Source organism: Cebus imitator, unplaced genomic scaffold, assembly GCF_001604975.1.
Source record: "Cebus imitator isolate Cc_AM_T3 unplaced genomic scaffold, Cebus_imitator-1.0 Scaffold31, whole genome shotgun sequence".
Classification (NCBI taxonomy): domain Eukaryota; kingdom Metazoa; phylum Chordata; class Mammalia; order Primates; family Cebidae; genus Cebus; species Cebus imitator.
This window is the reverse complement of record NW_016107346.1, coordinates 4251515-4271331: the sequence shown is the minus strand read 5'-3', so window position 1 is coordinate 4271331 and position 19817 is coordinate 4251515. Positions and strand designations below refer to the sequence as shown.

Sequence of the window (19817 nt, the reverse complement as noted above, 5' to 3'; positions counted from 1 at the left end):
GATTCAGGAGCTCAGAGATAACAAAGCTGAGTGATAACAAGGCCAATTCTCGTGGCCTTTTTCTCATAGATCAAGATGCCTCTGTAGCTCCAGCCTTCCATTTATGTTTCCAACAGTGAAAGGAAAAGAGCACCTATATCAGGAAACACATTTCCCAAAAATCCCCAGCAGCATCTGCTTACATGTGATTTGCCATGTGGTACATGGTGGCCACCCAGCTACTAAGAACATTGGAAAATGTATATATTTTTTTCAGTTGGACATATTGTTGACCTGAATACTGTTGGGTCTCTGTTAGGCAAGAAGGATAAAATAGATATTAGATAGAATTTAGCAGAAAGTCCCAGCTAGAAAATGGTAGAGTGGTGTTCTGAAATCCAGTAAATGATATTTTTAATAAGCTATTAAAAGGATCCGCAATATGAAAGTCAGGAAGAGCCATTAAGTAAACTGATATCAATATTTTACCTTTAAATTAGAAGACAAGAAAAAGCAAAACTGTATTTAAGAGTCATATTCCATGGCTTCCACAGGCAGTGAGAATGATCAAAGGTGAAACAATCAAGGCCTAAGGCAAAGAATCGTTCTTATAGCAGAGGAGGAACTAATGGGATTGAGTTACCAAGGGCCAAATACCCTCTTCATTTGAAGAGAAGAATCTAGCTTGCAAAAAAAAGTTTAAAGTAAAGTTGAAAGGTATAATTAAGGTAATTTAAAACAAATTTATTTCCAAATGAGAAAATTACATTTCAGCAGAATTCTGTCATTAAATTATAAGTTAATGAGGAACTACCTGTGCCTAGTTCACTAATCAGTTTTCAAGGAATGAAGTTTTAATTTTGTCTATCAGATTTCATAATAAACATATAAGCAGCATGCTTACTGTCCAAGAAATTGCGATTGCTCCCCTTTTTATGTTTGACATACATCTTATAAGGAAATTAGCAGTGCTTTTTCTCTTTTAAAATCCTTTTTTATGTGATCTCTTCAAATAGAATTATTTTTGTAATGAACAATGATATCAATTATAATTACAGAACCCACTTACATTTATTATCTATGGTACACAGCACTGAAGCAGATACAAGCAAAGTAATAATTAACACTGAGACTGCTAGGATTCAAAGGCATAATAGTAAGTGTTTTCATAAGAATGACATGAGACTGTTGGAAGAATCATTTCAGGAACGTGGTGGATTGACATGAAACTTCGGGGGTTCTGCACAGGAACACACAATTAGCATTTTCTCAGTTGTACAAATGAATAATGACTCAGGAAACTAGCAGGAGGAAAGGGAAGAGGTCTCCCCAGTGGATGCTAAGAATACACCTGAAACTCCCAGTGATACAGCTGCAAACCTCTCATTGTGAAAACTTCAACAGAAACAGACATCTCTCCTTTCTTCTACTCTGTGCCATGGACAATGCTCTTTTGGGGAGTTTTATTATTTCCTGTTGAAGAATTCTCTTTAAGTTCATTTTCATTTCATTTTACCATGTTAAACTTTTCCCATTTGGCAGAGGAATGTCAAGAGGACTAGGACATACTAGAACCAGCAGCCTGAACTCTTCCTTATGCCATCAGAATACCATTTAGTACAACAGTGCTTCATTTATCTGAAAAAATATATTTGAGCAAGAGTTCTTCAGAATATAGCCCAAAACATCAACCAAAGCATAAGTATGTCTACATAGCCAACATAGATGCCCTAAACCGTAATACAAAAGCTTCTGTACTTTATTAATTGGAGAGCTTGCTACTCCCATGTTATATCCAGGACTCCTAATATTTGTAAACTAGTCCAGTATAGTTCACATCACAACAGAAATGCATAAAGCCAATATCACAAGCCCTCTAGCCAAGAATAATGATTGAAACTTGTAACAATAGAGGAGATATACAAATTAATTTCAAAAGACATAAATTATAAAGAATGGAAGTCAGTCTCTTTCATTTACACATTCATTCATGCAGTCAACTCAGTGATTATGAATCTATTACCTATTTTATAAAAAGACTATGAGGCAGAACTATGAGATCCCACATAAGTTATGAAACAACACACACCATTCCTTCTGTCTGCTTTCCCACAGGGATCCTAGGTAATAGGCATTTGTCATGTTTCCTATACTCTCCCCTCTTCTGGTCACTGCTTCTTTCCCAGCTCCAATTACTTGGTTGTCATGGACACTGCTAGGTTCTTACCTGATGGATTGTTCGAGAGGTAGACCAATTAGACCTTTCCCAGGATCCTTGATACTGAAAATGAAGGAATCACAAAGACACCATATGTGACAACTCTTGGTGAAGTTGGTGGCTAGGGGGAAGAACCCATCAGAAGGGAAAAGAAAAATGCTCTCAGGAAGAGAGCAGAGTAATGGCAATGAAGAAGGCTCCAAATTCCTCATGATCTTGTATTACAAATGCATTATTTGGCTGCAGTTTGTCCAGTTTTTCCTTCAATTACAGGAAACAACCCAGTGCCCTTGATATTTTCTCCTATTTCCTGAGTTATTTTGAGTTGTGCTTTTGTCAATTGTAGCCTAAAGACATTTGAATAACATGATCTGAAAATAATTATGCACCTTCCCTTATTATGCTGGTTGTCCTAATCATGATAATATTGAATCCTAATATGTTTTCTAGCTTTTTGTTTATTTGGGGTTTTTTTGTAATTATGTATGATTAGCAATCATTTCTCTTTGAGTATAAGATAAAAATGAGAACACTTTGACTATGCTATAAGATCTTCACTACTACCTAACACAGAGAAACTATACCAGAATTTTTTCCAAAATTCTAAATGTTCAGTATAGTATCATAAGTGCAGTGAGTTATCAGATAGTCCTTTCTGATTTTAACAAAAGGTTCTCCAGCTCATGTACCATCTTTCACCGTGAAAAGTTTCTTCACTGCGTCATTAAGACAAATGCTCAGCAGGATGAATTCTGATGCGTGCCAGTAGTGAGAGAAATGTGCTCAGCCAGGTGAGGCAACACTGACTGAGTCACACAATGTTCCTCCTTACTCAGATCACACACTGTCGTCCCCTTATGAGTGGAGATAATCAAAACGACACCATTATCAATGATAGCAATAGATGTTTGCCAATAATGAAAAATAAATATGAAGCATTTAAAAATAGGACCTTTACATGTCTCACCAATATTAAAATATCTTGTTTAAAATTAGTATATATCCCAGGAACTTTTAAATATTAACTAAATAGAAGGTGGGATAAATAAGTGGAACACAGAGAATATTTAGGGCAATGAAACTACTCTGTGATACAATAATGGTGGGTATGTGTCATTTTAGATATGTTCCAACCCATAGAATGTACAACACCAAGAGTCAACCCCAATGTAAATTCTGTATTCTGGGTGAACAATGATGTATTAATGTAGGTCCATTAATTGTAACAAATGCTCCACTCCAGTGTAGAGTTTTGCTAATGGGGGAGGCCATGCAAGTGTGGAATGGGATATATGGGAAGTCTCTGTACCTTCCACTCAATTTTACTGTGAATCTAAAACTTCCCTAAAAAATATGCCATGAAAGAATTAAGTGTAATGCAATAAATAGAGGCTTGCAAATCAGGCACATTGGAAATACAATATTCCCTTCTTATCTGTGGTTTTACTTTAAGTTACCTGTGGTCAACCATGGTCTGAAAATATTAAATGGAAAATTCCAGAAACAAACAGCTGATAAGTTTTAAGTTGCTCTTTGTTCTAAGTAGTGTGATGAAATCTCAAACCATCCTTGTCTGTTGTGCCTGAGATGTAAATCACCCTTTGTCCTGTGTATCCACACTGTATGTGCTCACCTCCCATTAGTCACTTAGTAGCTGACTAGGTTATCAGGTGGCTTGCAGTACTGCAGTTCATGTAACTTTTATTTTAGTAAACAATGACCCCAAAGCTCAAGAGTAGTGATGCTGGCATACTGTTATAATTGTTCTAATTTATTACTAGTTATTGTTGTTAATCACTTACTGTGCCTAATTTATAAATTAAACTTTATCATAGGTATGTATGTATATACAGGAACAAACATATAGAATTTAGAATTTGCTGCAGTTTCAGGCATCCACTCGGGATCTTGGACCATATCCCCCATAGATAAGGGGTGGGAATGACTACCATACCTCCTTTAAAGTTATTATCATTTGTTATTCCTTATAATTCATTAGAGTAACCATTGGCTCACAATTGTGTGTGTGTGTGTGTATATATATATATATATATATATATATATATATATAAAAATATATGTAAGTGTGTGTGTGTATAGATAGATAGATAGATATAGAGAGATTCAGTATGCCTTTTAGAATATTTTTACTTTCCCAAATAACTCTTTAAATGACTATATATTTTTGAAAGTACACTGAGCCTTTTTTGGTGATTCCAGCTGGTTGGTATCAGGTTGCAGCCATGGTCCAGGGCCTTGTATAACATGATACCATTTACAACAGGCAGCCACCGTGTGGCATTTTGTTTCTGCCAACAGGACTGATACTGACACTGTCCTGTGTTTGGGCTCAAACTTAAAAAAAAATGAAAACCTCCCCACTTTTCAAAACAATGAATACATGTTCCCCACCCTGTGTCTATGAGTTCTCATTATTCAGCACCCACTTACGAGTGAGAACATGCAGTGTCTGCTTTTCTGTTCTTGTGCCGGTTTGCTGAAAACGATGGTTACCAGATTCATCCATGTCCCTGCAAAGGACATGAACTCATCCTTTTTTTCACAGTATTCCATGGTGTATATGTGCCACATTTTCTTTATCCAGTCTATCATTGATGGGCTGGCTCCAAGCCTTTGCTATTGTAAACAGTGCCTCAAGTGATAGCAGGGGGTGGGGGGATTGGGGAGGGATAACATTAGGGGAAATACCTAATGTAGATGATGGGGGGATGGATGCAGCAAACCATTATGGCATGTGTATACCTATGTAACAATCCTCCATGATCTGCACATGTACCCCAGAACTTAAAGTATAATTTAAAAAAAATTTTAAAAAACCTAGGTGATGGGTTGATCTGTGCAGCCAACCACCATGGCACACGTTTACCTATGTTGCTAACCTACACATTCTGTACATGTAACCTGGAACTTAAAATAAAAGTTGAAGAAAATAAATAAATAAATATTAATACAAATATCATGAAAGAAAAATGGATTAAGAATATAAACAGGAAATTTGAAGGAAAGAAAAAATAGAACAGTCCCCAAATGTGTAAAATGATGCCCAACTAGGCTGATCAGTCAGAATGACAGTTAGGACCACATCGCAGAATCCCACATTGCATTCATCAGATTTGCAAACATTTTCTGAATGTCTGATAATAGCAAATGTTTTCAAGAACACTGGAAAATGCAAGTGCTCATACACTTCCCATAGAGTGTCCTTACCACTTTGCTGAGCAGCTGTTATTGATGAAGATGCATATAATCAAAGAAGTCTTCATGAAATTCACCCTACAGAATCTCTTGGATGTGGCCTAAGGCAACATGAGACATGTTTGTGCAAACAAACATTTTGGAAAAAAAAAAAGTCAATAAAGAATGAATTAATAAATTACACATTTACACATTAGAATAGTATAATAGTTAAAATCAATAAACTACATCTACATGCAGCAACAAGACTCATTTTAAAGATACGATGTAGATTGCAAATAGCCATTGGCCAAAGAATACATATAATATAATATGGTGTTTGTAATATTTAAACATGCAAGGATTCATACCTTGGAATAAGCAAACTTTTTATGTAAAGATCCAGATAGTAAGCATTTTGAGTCTGTTAACAACTATTTAACTCTAGCATGAAAGCTGCTATAGACCATACATAAATGAATGAGTGTGGCCATGTTTCAATAAAACTTTATTTATAAACACAGGTAGCAGACTGGATTTAGCTCTCAGGCCTTAGTTTGCTGAACTCTAATCTATACCAGTTTCATCAGAATATTATATGAAAATCGGTATAGTATTGATATCTACCTTTCAAAATAGATCTGGCTCCTTGGGAGACAGCAAGCAAAATGGGATCAGGGAGAAGTACAATATAGACTAGAAATATCTACAACATATTTCTTCCAGAAAAGACACTATCTTTGTGTGTATACCCCTTTTAGTCATAAGTCAAATGCCGATGGGAGAAATTCTCTTTGATCTTAGAACTAGGAATCGTTGTTGCGCTATTGCATGAATTTGGATCTAGAGCAACTCTCAATCACGTTAGGATTGAACCTTCCACTTTACATTGGCTAAAGCAAGTTTGAGTTGAATTGATGATTTATCTGTATCAAAACTCTAATACTTTAGGCGTGCATTTTGCAGCTAACCTCACCCATCTCTTCATCTTACTTCTCCTCTCATTTTGCCTCTTCTTTGTTTTGTTTCCACTTTTGTTTCATCATCATAATGTAGTAGTAAGGTGTGCTAACTCTAAAGGCAAACTTTCTAAGTTCAAATCCCAGGTGTGCTGGTAACTAACTGTGTGGTTTTATGCCAGTTATTGAATGCTGCTGTGCCTCAGGCTCTCCCATCTGTTAAATGGGGTGGTAAAAACAGAATATATTTCCTAGAGTAGCTGTGAATATCAAAGGGGTTAATTACTTGCAAAATGCTGAAAGCAGTGGCTGGCCCATCATAAGCACTAAATCAGTGTTTGATACAGAATACAGTAGAGTGGATTTGTCTTTTATTCTTGTTGAGTTGTGTCAGCCCACCCAAAATTTTCAACAACAAAATGATGAAGAATCACAATATCTAGGGCAAATGTTTGTAAACCCAAGAAACCAGTCATCTAATTCCACACTGTAACTTTTATTAGCTCTGAGGATATAAATGTGTTTTAAGGTGCTTTTAAACTTTGAATCCTCATTTGTAAAATGAGAATATTAACTATACATGCCTCCTGGAGAAATGTAAAGAGAATTACTTATTGGATGCAAAGAACTTAGCTCAGTGCATAATAAATATTCAAACAGCAGCTGTAAGAGAATTGGTCATTGTGAAATAATTGCTGGTAGTATTAGGCAAGTAGAAAATCCTGTGTCAAAAATGATAGAACTTAGCTGGGCACAGTGGTACATGCTTATAGTCCCAGCTACTCAGGACTCAGGAGGCTGAAACAGGAAGATCACTTGAACCCAGGAATTTAAGCCTGGGAAACATAGTGAGACTCCGATCTAAAAAAGTAAAATTATGAAACTTAAATAGCTTTAGAAATGAAAGTACATTAATTTTGTGGCATGGTAGGAAAACTTGGTATCTCTGATAATGTCAAGACTGACTTCCTCATAACTGTGCCAGAACCTGTGGGGTGAGGCAATGGCAGAAATGATCTCATGGACATAAAATACAAACATACAATGAAACTCCAGTGGAAGCTCCATGGAAATTGATCTTTAGAGTTCTTCCATACAGTTATGGTCTCTGTTATCCCCTTCATGAGAAGAGATCAATTATAAGGCAGAAGATATCACTTAAGAAGCTTCAAGATGTTGGCAAGGTGGCTGACTAGACACAGCAGAGAGAAACGTCTACCACTGAGACCAGGACATTGGGAAGACTGGCACACTCCTAGCAGATCTTCAGAGGGAAGGCATTGGGAGTAGATGGAAGGAAGATACAGATGATTGGCTAAAGGGGGAGGAAGCTGGGAACCCTGCACGGGGGTACCATGCACTATAACTTGTTCCTGGCCCCCAGTAACTTCTGGGGAAGAAGTGAGTAGAACATGCAAGGAGCAACCCACTCTCACCATGAGCCTCTGGAATTCTAGCAGGAGGATACTCCTTGACCACCAGGACACTTGAGTTGACAGGGAGAGCTGATTAGAGAAGTGGTGGGGGCAGAACTCCAGGTGATGAGGATCCCAGAAGGTTTGGTGTGGGAGCATTTACAGTGGTCTTCCTAGTCTGGATTTTCTCCCACAGGAAACTATTGTTCTAGGGAAACTCTTGGACCTGATCTCTAGAGGCTGGTCTTAACCATGAGACAGGCCAGTCAACCTGAGCACCCCTCCATCTGCAGACTTCTCCTGGGGACCCAGCCTGGCCACACCTGATTTTAGTGCAGCCTCAGGTGCCCAGGGTGGGAGATACCTCCTGGGGGCTCAGGTTATAGCTCCTGTGCTGGCTGAACACACATAACCAACAGAGAGTTCCAGCAGAGCGGCCTCCATGGAAACCCACAAGCCCAACCACACCCTCCTCCCACTGTAGCCCCCTCCATGACACTTTGCCTGCACATACTCACCCATGGCTACCCCCATATAGCTTTGCCAGAAGGTATGTACATGGGTGGACCTCTCCTCCTCTACCCCACCAGGACATATGTATGTGATCACTCTGCCCTGACAATGCTGCCTGTATGAGTGCACCCTGCCCTCCACCCCCTCTGCATTGCCTTTTCTGTCAGAGCCTTGGTGAGCATGGAGCCCACCAGCCCCGCCCCCACCAGCTCCTGGCTCCTGCACCAACACTGCTGCTGGCATAAAACTAGGCACAAAAACCAGACCTGCCCCAAACCTGCCCCACCCCAGAGCGCCCACCAATACTAGCATGAATGTGCACAGAAGGTGCACACAGTCCTGCACTCACCAGCACCCTGCCCCTGTGCTAATACCACCAGCAGTGCTAGCTAACATATGCACAGTCATTGGTGGGGGTTCCCAAACCCCCAACTGTGCTGCTACCACCACTGCTGTGAAGGCCGGCACAGAGGCCAGCACCCTGGCACCCACTAGCCCTCTGATGTAGCCTACAAGTGTGCACCCCACTGTGGTGCCACTGCTACTGCTACTGGCACATGGGAACAGGAATGGATCCTGCTGCCACTTCCCTGCTTAGTGCTTTGGCTGGCACCACCCATCAGAGTGTTGTGATCAGTGGTCCAGGAGTACCCCGGCCCCTCCAGCACAGCAGGGCGATAATCTTGAGGAGGCAGAGAATAAAGCTGGGCTGACACAAATCCCCCAGTGTTAGAATATGCAGTCCAGGAGTCCTGAGCTGAGCCTTGGCCCCCTAAAATCTTTCAGAAATGAAGCCAGTAGACAATACCATTTAGGACATAGGCATGGACAAAAGTTTCATGACAAAAACAATTGCAACAAAAGTGAAAATTGATAAATGGAATCTAATTAAAGAGCTTCTGCACAGCAAAAGAAACTATCATCAGAGGGAACAGACAGTCTACAGAATGGGAGAAACTTTTTGCAATCTATCCGTCTGACAAAGGCCTAACATCCAGAATCTATAAGAAACTTAAATTTAGAAGAAAAAAGAAAATAGCTCCATTAAAAAGTGGGCAAAGGACATGAACAGACACTTCTCAAAAGAAGACATTAATACAGCCAACAAACATGAAAAAAGTTCAACATCACTGATCCTTAGAGAAATGCAAATCAAAACTACAATGACATATTATCTTACACCAGTCGGAATGGCGATTATTAAAACAACAGATGCTGGTGAGGCTGTGGAGAACTAGGAATGCTTTTACACTGTTGGTGGGAATGTAAATTAGTTCAACTATTATGGAAAACAGTGTGGCAATTCCTCAAAGGCCTAGAACCTGAAGTACAATTTGACCTAGCAATCTCTTGATTAGTTATATATCCAAAGGAATATAAATCATTCTACGATAAAGATACATGCATGCGTATGTTCATTTCAGCACTATTCACAATAGCAAAGACATGGAATCAACCCAAATGCCCATCAGTGATTGACTGAATAAAGAAAATGTGATACATATACACCATGGAATATTGTACAGCCAAAGGATGAGAACAGCTCCATTGCAGAGACATGGGTGGAGCTGGAAGCCACTATCCTCAGCAAACTAACACAAGAACAGAAAACCAAACACCACATATTCTCACTTATAAGTGAGAGCTAAACAATGAGAACACAGGGACACAGGGAGGGGAACAACAATACACACTGGGTGGAGCCTGTCAGTGAGGTAGGGAGGGAGAGCATCATGGTAAATAGCTAATGCACGCAGGGTTTAATACCTAGGTGATAGGTTGATAGGTGCAGCAAACCACCACAGCATACTTTACCTATGTAACAAACCTGCAGGTCCTGCACATGTATCCCAGAACTTAAAAAAAGGTAAAATGAAACCAGTTGACTGAACCCACCTTATGCCACAATCAAACCCACAGATTATCAAATAAAAGAAAAAAAAGATGACAACTTCAAAGATTGAAGGAACATCAGCACACAGAGTTGAGAAAGAACCAGCATAAGAACTCTGGCAACTCAAAAAGCCTGAGTACCCTTTTTCCCCCAAACAATTACACTAGTTCTCCAGCAAGGGCTCTTAACTGGGCTGAGATGGCTGAAATAACAGAAATAGAGCTTAGAATATGGATAGGAATGAAGATCATCAAGATACAGGAAGACATTGAAACCCAATCCAAGAAAGCTAATCACAATAAAACAATAGAGGAGCTGACAAACAAAATAGCCAGTATAGAAAAGAATGTAACTGACCAGAAAGAGCTGAAAAACATACTACAACAATTTCATAATGCAATTGCAAGTATTACGAGCATAATATACAAAGCTGAGGAAAGAATCTCAGAGCTTGAAGACTGATTTTGTGAAATGAGACAGTCAAACATGAATGAAGAAAAAATAAAAAGGAACAACCAAAACCTCCAAGAAATGTGGAATTACGTAAAGAGAAAAAAAAAAAATCTGTGACTCTTTGGCATCCCTGAAAGAGATGAGGAGAAAAAAAACTACTTGGAAAACATATTTAAGTATATCATCTATAAAAACTTCCCCAGCCTTGCTAGAGAGGCCTTCATTCAAATTCAGGAAACGCAGATAACCCCACAAGATTCCCAAGCCACATAATTATCGGATTCTCCAAGGTCAAAATAAAAGAAAAAAAAATGTTAAATGCAGCTAGAGAGAAAGTAAGGTCACCTATAAAGGGAAGCCCATCAGACAAACAGCAAACCTCTCAGTAGAAATCATACAAGCCACAAGAGATTGAGGGCCTATACTCAGCATTCTTGAGGAAAAGAAATCCCAACCAATAGTTTCATATCAAGCCAAATTAAGCTTCCTAAGCAAAGGAGAAATAGCCTTTTCAGACAAGTAAATGCTGAGGGAATTTGTTATCACCAGACCTGTCTTACAAGAGCTCCTGAAAAAGGCACTAAATATGGAAAGGAAAGATGGTTACCAGCCAATACAAAAGCACACTTAAGTACACAGATCAGTGACATTAGAAAGCAACCACGAAAACAAGTCTGCATAAAAACCAGCTGACAACTTGACAACAGCGTCAAAGTCACACATATCAGTACTAGCCTTGAATGTAAATGACCTAAATGCCCACATTAAAAGGCATAGAGTGGCAAGCTTTATTCAGAAGTAAGACCCTGTGGTATGCTGTCTTACTTTTTTCAAGGTGGTTGCTGGAACATTTAAATTGCCTATGTGGCTCACATTTTATTCCTATTGGGCTATATATAATGGAGGCCTTGGCTTTCAACCTAAAAGTTCAGACCAAGTTAAGTTTCCCCAACTCTTTCTAATGCCTTTACTGTACCTATTTCTGATGTGGAACTAGCTCCTGATAAACATACAAAACTATATCTTGCCATCAATTATAAATACTTCTACCAATGCAGAAAGTTGGCATGGAGATGGAAATGTCTAAAGCTTGACCCTGAGTCTATAAAATATTATACCAGAAACATATTTTTGAAACCAGTGCCAGTAGTTATTATTATCAGTTTAAAATATCTAATTTGAGGAAAGTTGATTTTTAATTTGTTATATAGTTATTGTGAAACACTCTTCTGTGTCTGCATAAAGCTTGGTAAGCAATAATTTTGCTTCCCTATTGCAGCTATTTTGTGCTGTCTTTTTAAGTCCTCTGTCAACATATAGAGTTCAAGACCTCAGTATTTCTCACCTGGACTACTGGACTATTACAGCTTCCTAATTGAGTTACTCTTGTTTAGATTCTCAGCCTCAAATCCATCCTTGACCTGGCTGCCAGATAATCTGTCTGATATGCAGCCTAGCCCTGGATCCTCTCATCTCCCATTCTAAAAAGAAAAAGAAGAAGCTTCTAGTGGCATCACATTTTTTTACTAATTTATCTCCAGATACCTGAATGCTCTTTATCCTCTGACCACAACTTTACTTTGTTGTTGCAACCCCCTCTCTCTTTTCTAGACCACTTTTTGTTTGATCTAACTTCTGCCATGTTACCTCAACTCTGGTTCTTTCCCCAGTTTTCTCTGTTTAGAATTCCCTCTTTTCTTCCCCAATCACTCTGTGTTCCCTGCTCCTCCAGTCTCATCTCGAATGTTATTGTATTACATGACAGTGTATTATCAGTACCTTAAGTAGGGAAGCAAAAAACAAAGGACAAATTAAACAAAAGTGGAAATAACAACAAACAAACAAAAAACAGGTGGCAAAGCAATTAAACTAAAAGACATTATTTCATTGAAGAGGGAGCCAAGTCAAGTACAACAATATCAGATGATGACCTAGCTCTCATGTCATCTTTTCTTCGAGAATTTTGTAGGGCTTTGGGCCCAGAATGTGTTGTGTATTCCAAGTAATCACCCAGAATGGAACTTCTATTATTTCTCATTTGTAGACTTGCTCTTTTCCATTATCTTGGAAGCCAAGTGAGATCATTGCTGTGTGGTGTGAGGTAGGGATTAAGATTAGGAGAGCAGTGAGACATTGACAGTGTTGGGAGAAGGGAGAATACTGCATATTGTGTGGCATTGTGACTTCAACTAGTATAGAGAATTCCTAGAACTGCAGTTAACAGTTAAAGGTACCAGGTATACCTGCCTTGGCATGCATAGTAGAGCAGGAAGATTATATTTGCATGTTCTGTTGGAAATATATTTGATCATATTTTAAACTTTTTAATGACTGTTTATCTGTTTGTAATTCAAGGAAATAATAAAAAGTTATTGAATGGAAACACAGCAATTTTCTATTTATACAAATTTTAAAAAGCAGAAAGAACTTTATGTACAAAGAATATCTCCTTATGAAAAGAGTAGTCCCTCCAGGATTTGAATTTACTTGTGTTGTTTTTACCCAAAAAGGGGATAATAAAACAAAACAAAACAAAACAAAACACCTTTGGGATACACATTGAAGTAATGTGTCTTCCTGGAAGCCAAGCTAAAAGCATGTGTCTAATGACTGTTCAGCATTTAAGCTAATGCAAGTGTGATTTACATTTTTCAGGAATGGACAAATGAGGTTTTCAGTTTGGCAACAAACCTGCTGGCCCAAAACATGTCCAGGGATGCATTTCTGGAAAAAGCGTAAGTAACTCTAATCTTATTGCTAAGGGCATTGATTCTTCTAAGTCAGTTTCCTTTCTCCTTTGTGAGTCTTTAGTTTATGCTGCACCACCTTCTCACATTGATAAACATAAATTTTCTTTTGGGATTTGCTAGAGAACTGATACCTCCCCTGTTCAGAATTGGAAGACTTCCAAGAAAGATCAGTTTTCCTCCAAGCTGCACATCGATGTTACACCTTGGCTGAGCTCGCATGAATGTCAGTGCTTTTGACACAACACAGAGACACTTCCAAATCCTGGCAGCTGTGCTCAGAACTAAAAATTATTAATTTCAGATAATCTTCTGCTTCTACATCTGCCTGTGTCCTCTCAATTATTAATCTGAGGAACAGAATATGTTTCTCATTTCTCTAGGGTTACAGATGTCTGATAGATGCTACAATTACTTCCTGACTATGTACTTAAATCAATAGGCTGATGTCCTGATTCCATCTCATGTAGATGATCCCAGCAAGTATTAGTAAGAAAAGAGAAAGTATCTAAAGGAAAGAGAAGAAGGAAAATAAGGAAGGAAAAGCAAAACAAATGGCCAGATCACTCTGGAATTTCCAAGCCTTTCTAAAAATTGTTTGACCAAGGAAAATAATGACTTAGGCATGATGAGCAGCAAGGAAAGCTGGTTGTGTTCATTTTGGAAGCTGGGGCTGCTCAGGAGGTTAGGAAGTCTTTAAATCAAAACCACAAGTGGAAACATTAATAGGTGGTCCTCTGTTTTGTTCTCTCTTCCCTCTTCTTATGTAAGACATACCCATCATTCCAGACCTAATACCTCAGCCACCTTCCTTTTTTATTCTTCTGTGAATTCTTTGGCTTTTAGTCAAATAACTCACAAGCCTTCATTTAAGAGCTTTTTTGTAGGATTGCCTTCTCTCCTAAGCTTGTTACCTTAAGGACTCTTCCTTCATGCTTCTACCTGTTCCCTTCCCTTCCTTCTCCTTCTTTTTATCCTGTCTTTGATTTTATCATCCTTCTTCTAGAACATGTTTTCCAGGCAATGTTTCTAGAAGATTTGTTCTTCCATGCAATGCTAGTCAAAGGAGACAGGGGTAAATAACATGTTTTATCTGAAACATAGCATGTTATTGCTAGTTGGCTAATCAATCTCTACTACCAATGTCTATTCCAGAAAGATGCCTCCCTATGAATAGCTACTATCGACATGTCTTTTGGTGAACATATTATTAATATTTTTGTTGTGCACATCTAGCTTTGGGATTGCTGGGCCTTAATGTGTGCAGCTTCCTGAAGTAGAATTCCTAATGTATGCATTCATCAGCAGTGACCTAGAGTTCTCATTCTGACAATGAATATGTAAGCAAATGATAAACAAAATATGGTTAGGGCTCAGAAACATAATAATGAGTGAAAGAAGCCAAACACAAGAGTATGATTCCATTTATGTAAGGTTCAAAACTAATCTATGGTATTTGTAGTTAAGATAACATTTCCCTTTGGCAGGGGGTTTGGGAAGGACTTCTGGAATGCTGCTAAAGTGACAATATTCTATTTCTTAATCTGGGTGCCAATCTGTGGAGACTTGGGCAATTTTAGGAAATTCAGCGAACTGTACAAAGGCATGGGTCTTTTTAAATGTATTTTATTCTTCAGGAAAAAAAGCTTTTTTTTAAAAATCAAACCATTGTTTTTCTGCTTCTCCAACAGCTATACTAAACTTAAGCTGCAAGTCACTCCAGAAGGGCGTATTCCTCTCAAAAAGTAAGCTTCCTGAGCGTTTCTCATTATTCATTTTATTTTCTTCAAAGATCTGAATTCGTGCCATGGCTCTGTTTTGTTTCTCCAGCAGCCTAAGTGGGAGTATGGAAATGCGTGGTAGCTCCATCCTCCCTCATACATGTCTCGTGGCAGTGCAGCTGATTTCCTCATAGACATCTCCCCGGGGCTTCCCTTTTCTCTGGCATCATTTTCAAGAATTACCAAAGCAGGAAGCGGGTGGAGGAAGTGGAGGAAACCTTGCTACTAAGCCCAAAAGGCCATCTGAGGTTCAGATCTATTCTAGGAGTAGAAATTGGCTGACCTCAGGCTTCTTTCTACCAACATGACTGTAGCCCTCAAGCGGGGATTGCAACCTCAGATGCTAAAACAGGTCAGGAGGAGGAAGAAAAAGCAAAGAGCAAACCTTGTCTAAAGGAGATTACTAACAAAAAAAGTCTACCTCTAGGTCATATTTGGCCAAAAGTCTTTAACTTTTGACAGGCTGCTAGAAAGCTTCTGCAGATAAACAAATTAAACCAGGCACAGTGGCTCATGCAAGTAATCCCAGTGCTTTGGAAGGTCAAGGCAGAAGGATTGCTTAAGGCCAGGATTCTGAGAGCAGCATAGGCAACATAGCGAGACTATATCTTTGCAAAATTTTTAAAAATTAGCCAGGTGTGATGGCACATGCCTGTAATTCTAGCTACTAGGGAGGCTGAGGCAGGAGGATCACTTGAGCATGGGAAGTGGAGACTGCAGTAAGCTGGGATCATGCCACTGCACTCCAGCCTGGGCAACACAGTGAAATCCTGTATCTAAAAAAAATAAACAAATAAAAATAAAAAAGGGAATTCATTTAAAAAAAAATAAAAATTTAAGAATAAATTTATTAATAATGCAAGGTACACGTTGGGGCAATGGTTAGTAGTAGCAAGGGAACAAAATTAATATGGATGTTTATGTTAATGCTTAATATTAGAGATTATGTAATGTGATATTTTTAATTGGGTCAGCACCATAGCCCTAATATATTTACTTTATACTAGATACCTTAATTTTAAAAAGCACACAGGTTGATCGTTCTGAAGACAGATGCAAATGCATGGAGGAATCGTTGTTTTTTAGTTCGTTAAATATAAATAATAAATACATTTGACCAAATGGAATATTTTGAGTTTGGAATTATCTATTAGTGTTGTAATTCATATGCCATTTAAACCTCTCTTCTTTGTTTTCACTTCACAGCATATATCGCTTGTTTTCAGCAGACCGGAAGCGAGTTGAAACTGCTTTAGAGGCTTGTAGTCTTCCATCTTCAAGGGTAAGCATGTAGTGTTACGCTATAGTTTGAATGTTCATCCCCTCCAAAACTCATGTTGCAACTTAATCCCCAATGTGACAGTTTTGAGAGATAGGGCTTTTAAGAGGAAATTAAGAACCTCCATGATTAATGGGTTAATAGATTAATGGATTATCATGGGAGGGGAACTGGTGGCTTTATAAAAAGAGGAAAACAGACCTGCGCTAGCATGCTCCGCCCCCTCACCGTTTGATTCCCTGTACTACCTAGCAAGTGGAGAGTCCCCACTAGCAAGAAGACTTTTCCCAGATGTGCCCTCTCAACAGTGGACTTCCCAGCCTTTGTAACTGTAGGAAATACGTTTTGATTCCTATATATTACACAGTTTCAAATATTCTGTAATATGCATCAGAAAACAGACCAAAACTGAAAATTGGTACCAAAAGGTGGGATTTTTGCTGATAACAAATATCTGAAGATGTAGAAGCAGTTTTGGAACTGGGTAATAGACAGCTGCTGAAAAAAGTTTACAGAGCTGGCTGGAAACAGCCAAGATTCTGGTGAGGACTTTTTTCACTCTTATAACCCCAATGTTTAGTTTTACAATTTATAAGCTACATAAGCAATTAGTATGGTACTATGTGTTTATAAATCAATATACTTACATACTTTACAAAGCTGTGCTCAGAAAGTTTTTACTGAGAGGGATGTAGCATCAAAACAATTTGGGTAACACCTACTTTGCTCATACGGTGGTAAAGTTGGTCAGAGGACAGGCATGTAACACGCTTTTTGTTTTTATGTCTCACATATACAAGATACGTCATATACATTAACCACCTCAGATAAAATAATTTGCCTTCATTTTGATTAATGTCTACATGACTGTCTCTAAAATGATTTGTTACTATTGTTTCTGGAAGTTCATTGTATAAAACTCTCTTTTCTATTGCAAATTATTTTTATCTTAGTATCTAAGCAACAAGGAAGCATTTACTTAAGGATAACACTGACTTTATAAAAAGAACCTTTGAGTCCTTCGAAATGTGCCAGCGATGTTCAAGTTGCACTGAATTGGGTTGTAAGGCCATTCTTAAACTTATGATTGAATTATAAAATTGAGTGCTGTGATTGAATTTAGCAGCCAACTATTGTTGTGAAGACTTTTCAAAAAACAAAGTTCATTAACAACTTTGGTAGGTTCCAAGAAAAAAATAAGAGCACCTCTCCACTATCACCTTCCTTCTGCAGGTGGAAAAAGTTAATGAGACTGCAAAAACTGAACAGAGTTGCGGAAAGACTCCCTCAAAACATTTTCACCTTCATTTTATAAAACAAAATAAAATGCTTCAAACTGCTTTTTTGTTAGATGCTTTGCATTAGGAAAAATATAACAATTACAGTCCTGTCCCTGACTTCAACAAAGTATTTCTTGAGATTTTACTATGTGCCCATAGATACTGAGAATATGGTGGTGAACAAAACAAAACTCAAGGGTTCAAGGACCATACAGTCTTCTGGGGAAACTCAACAAATGCATTTGTAAACCGGGGGAAGCGCTATAAAAAGAAAGACTGGAGAACTACTATTGAAAAGAAGGGAAGCTCATTTCAGAAAATGAAAACAATGTACGCAAATCCCTGAGGCTGGAAATAATTTCCCTATTGGGTTTGAGTAACTGAGAGAAGACCACTGCATTCAAGCATAAAGAGAAAACATGAGAGATGGATTTACAAAGACATGCAAATAATTTTTTTTCCTATGCAATCACTTCTGATTTTATCTTTTCTGGATAATGTGTGGTAAAATATAATGATCAAAATATTTAACTTATGAATCCAGCTAAGGGAAAGAAGGAATAGAAAATTAAATGCATCAACCAGTTTCCCATAAATTGTAATTTTCTAAACAATTGGATTCTAGCCATTCAGTTGATAAATATAAATTCAGTAAGCTACTATGTTATATGTTCCAACTTTCAGACCAATGTCAACTGCAGACAAATTTAAAAGGAAAATGAGATTCAAATAACAAGAGTTATGTTTAAATTGGAAAAAGTTACCTTTAACAAATTAAATGTAATGACAATTATCTGAAGTTAAAGATACTTTAAAAACAATCTGTATCCTAAAACTTTGAAAGATTATTATTCAAAGTATAATTTACTTGAATGACTTGCAGAATTAGAATGTTTTTAAAATATCTGAAAACCAAAGACAGCTTCAGAACTAGGAAATAAATGTTTCCGTGAACTGACTATGATGAATCAAAACTCTGTTTAAAATCTCTGTGTAATTTCATTTCTACATAACAATGACTGTAGAAAATATCCACAAATTAGCAAAAAATTTTGACCATATTGACAAGAAGTATTTTAAACAAGCCACAGAAGAAAAGGCTTATATAAATTGTAGATGGTTCTGCATAAATGGAAGCATATTTTGTAGCCAATAGACATTTCAACTAGATTGAATTGTGCTCTGTAAATAGATATATTCCCAGAAACACAGTGGATATCCTGTTGAGTTTTTTTTAAAACATGGTATTTGTACACACTGTTAGGGAAAATTACGGCACTTGAATTTGTATCCTGGCCAACATGATCCGCTGGAATAACACATTTCTTTAGAAGGTATTGCTCCTTTAGAGATTACAGTTGCTAGCCTGAAGTTACCCTAATTGTTCAAAAGTAATCCTGTATCCAAAAAAAGAAACAAAGCAATTTCTGTCCTTCTGTTAACCACCCAAACATATTTTCCATTGAGACCTTTGAAAACTGTTCCATATTCAAAAAAATTACCACTTTACCCATAAACTTTCTGAGAACTGAAAATAGTTTATTTGCACCAAATTCCCTTGATTTAAGGCTTATTAACTTGAAAAGAGCTCAGTGACATTTGGAATTGTATAGCAGTCGTACCATGGCACTGGCATATGGAGTTGCATTTTAACGAAGAAGACAAGGAATAAACCCATGTATTTGTTTCAAATAATAAAGTTTACTTTAGTTGATGGGCACACATGTAATACAAAGATTAATTATTTTAAATTTGAAGAATACTATAAATTTTACTAAAGAATACTATGAATAAAATGTATAAAATAACTTCTTGTGTAACTGTAGTATGTTGCCTTTCTTCTATGCCTTACATACTGAATATAAATCAGAAACAATCATTTTTGTACTTGTGATTCTTCAAATCAGTAATATCAAAATTCTAATTTAAAACCACATTAAGTATTTAGTTTATTATGAGTCATTTACTTGTAGTTATTTCATGTATTCCATGGTTAATTCAACATTTTATTTAAAGTTTCAGAATGAAAATATTGACAATATGTTGATTTTCTGAATTTACTGGGAAATTGTCCATCAGCTTGCTTCAGTGAATTAATATATTT

General features: G+C 37.5%; 1 protein-coding gene across 2 annotated transcripts in view; it reads left to right on the top strand.

The window, feature by feature from the left end:
* Positions 1–19817, top strand: part of PLCB1 (phospholipase C beta 1) — a 731248-nt gene that overhangs the window by 480322 nt on the left and 231109 nt on the right. For both annotated transcript variants that reach the window (XM_017523921.2, XM_017523922.2), the window contains exons 5-7: positions 13282–13361; positions 15065–15118; positions 16361–16436. In XM_017523921.2, coding sequence (XP_017379410.1) covers positions 13282–13361; positions 15065–15118; positions 16361–16436 — 210 coding nt within the window. The remainder of the gene's footprint in view (positions 1–13281; positions 13362–15064; positions 15119–16360; positions 16437–19817) is intronic.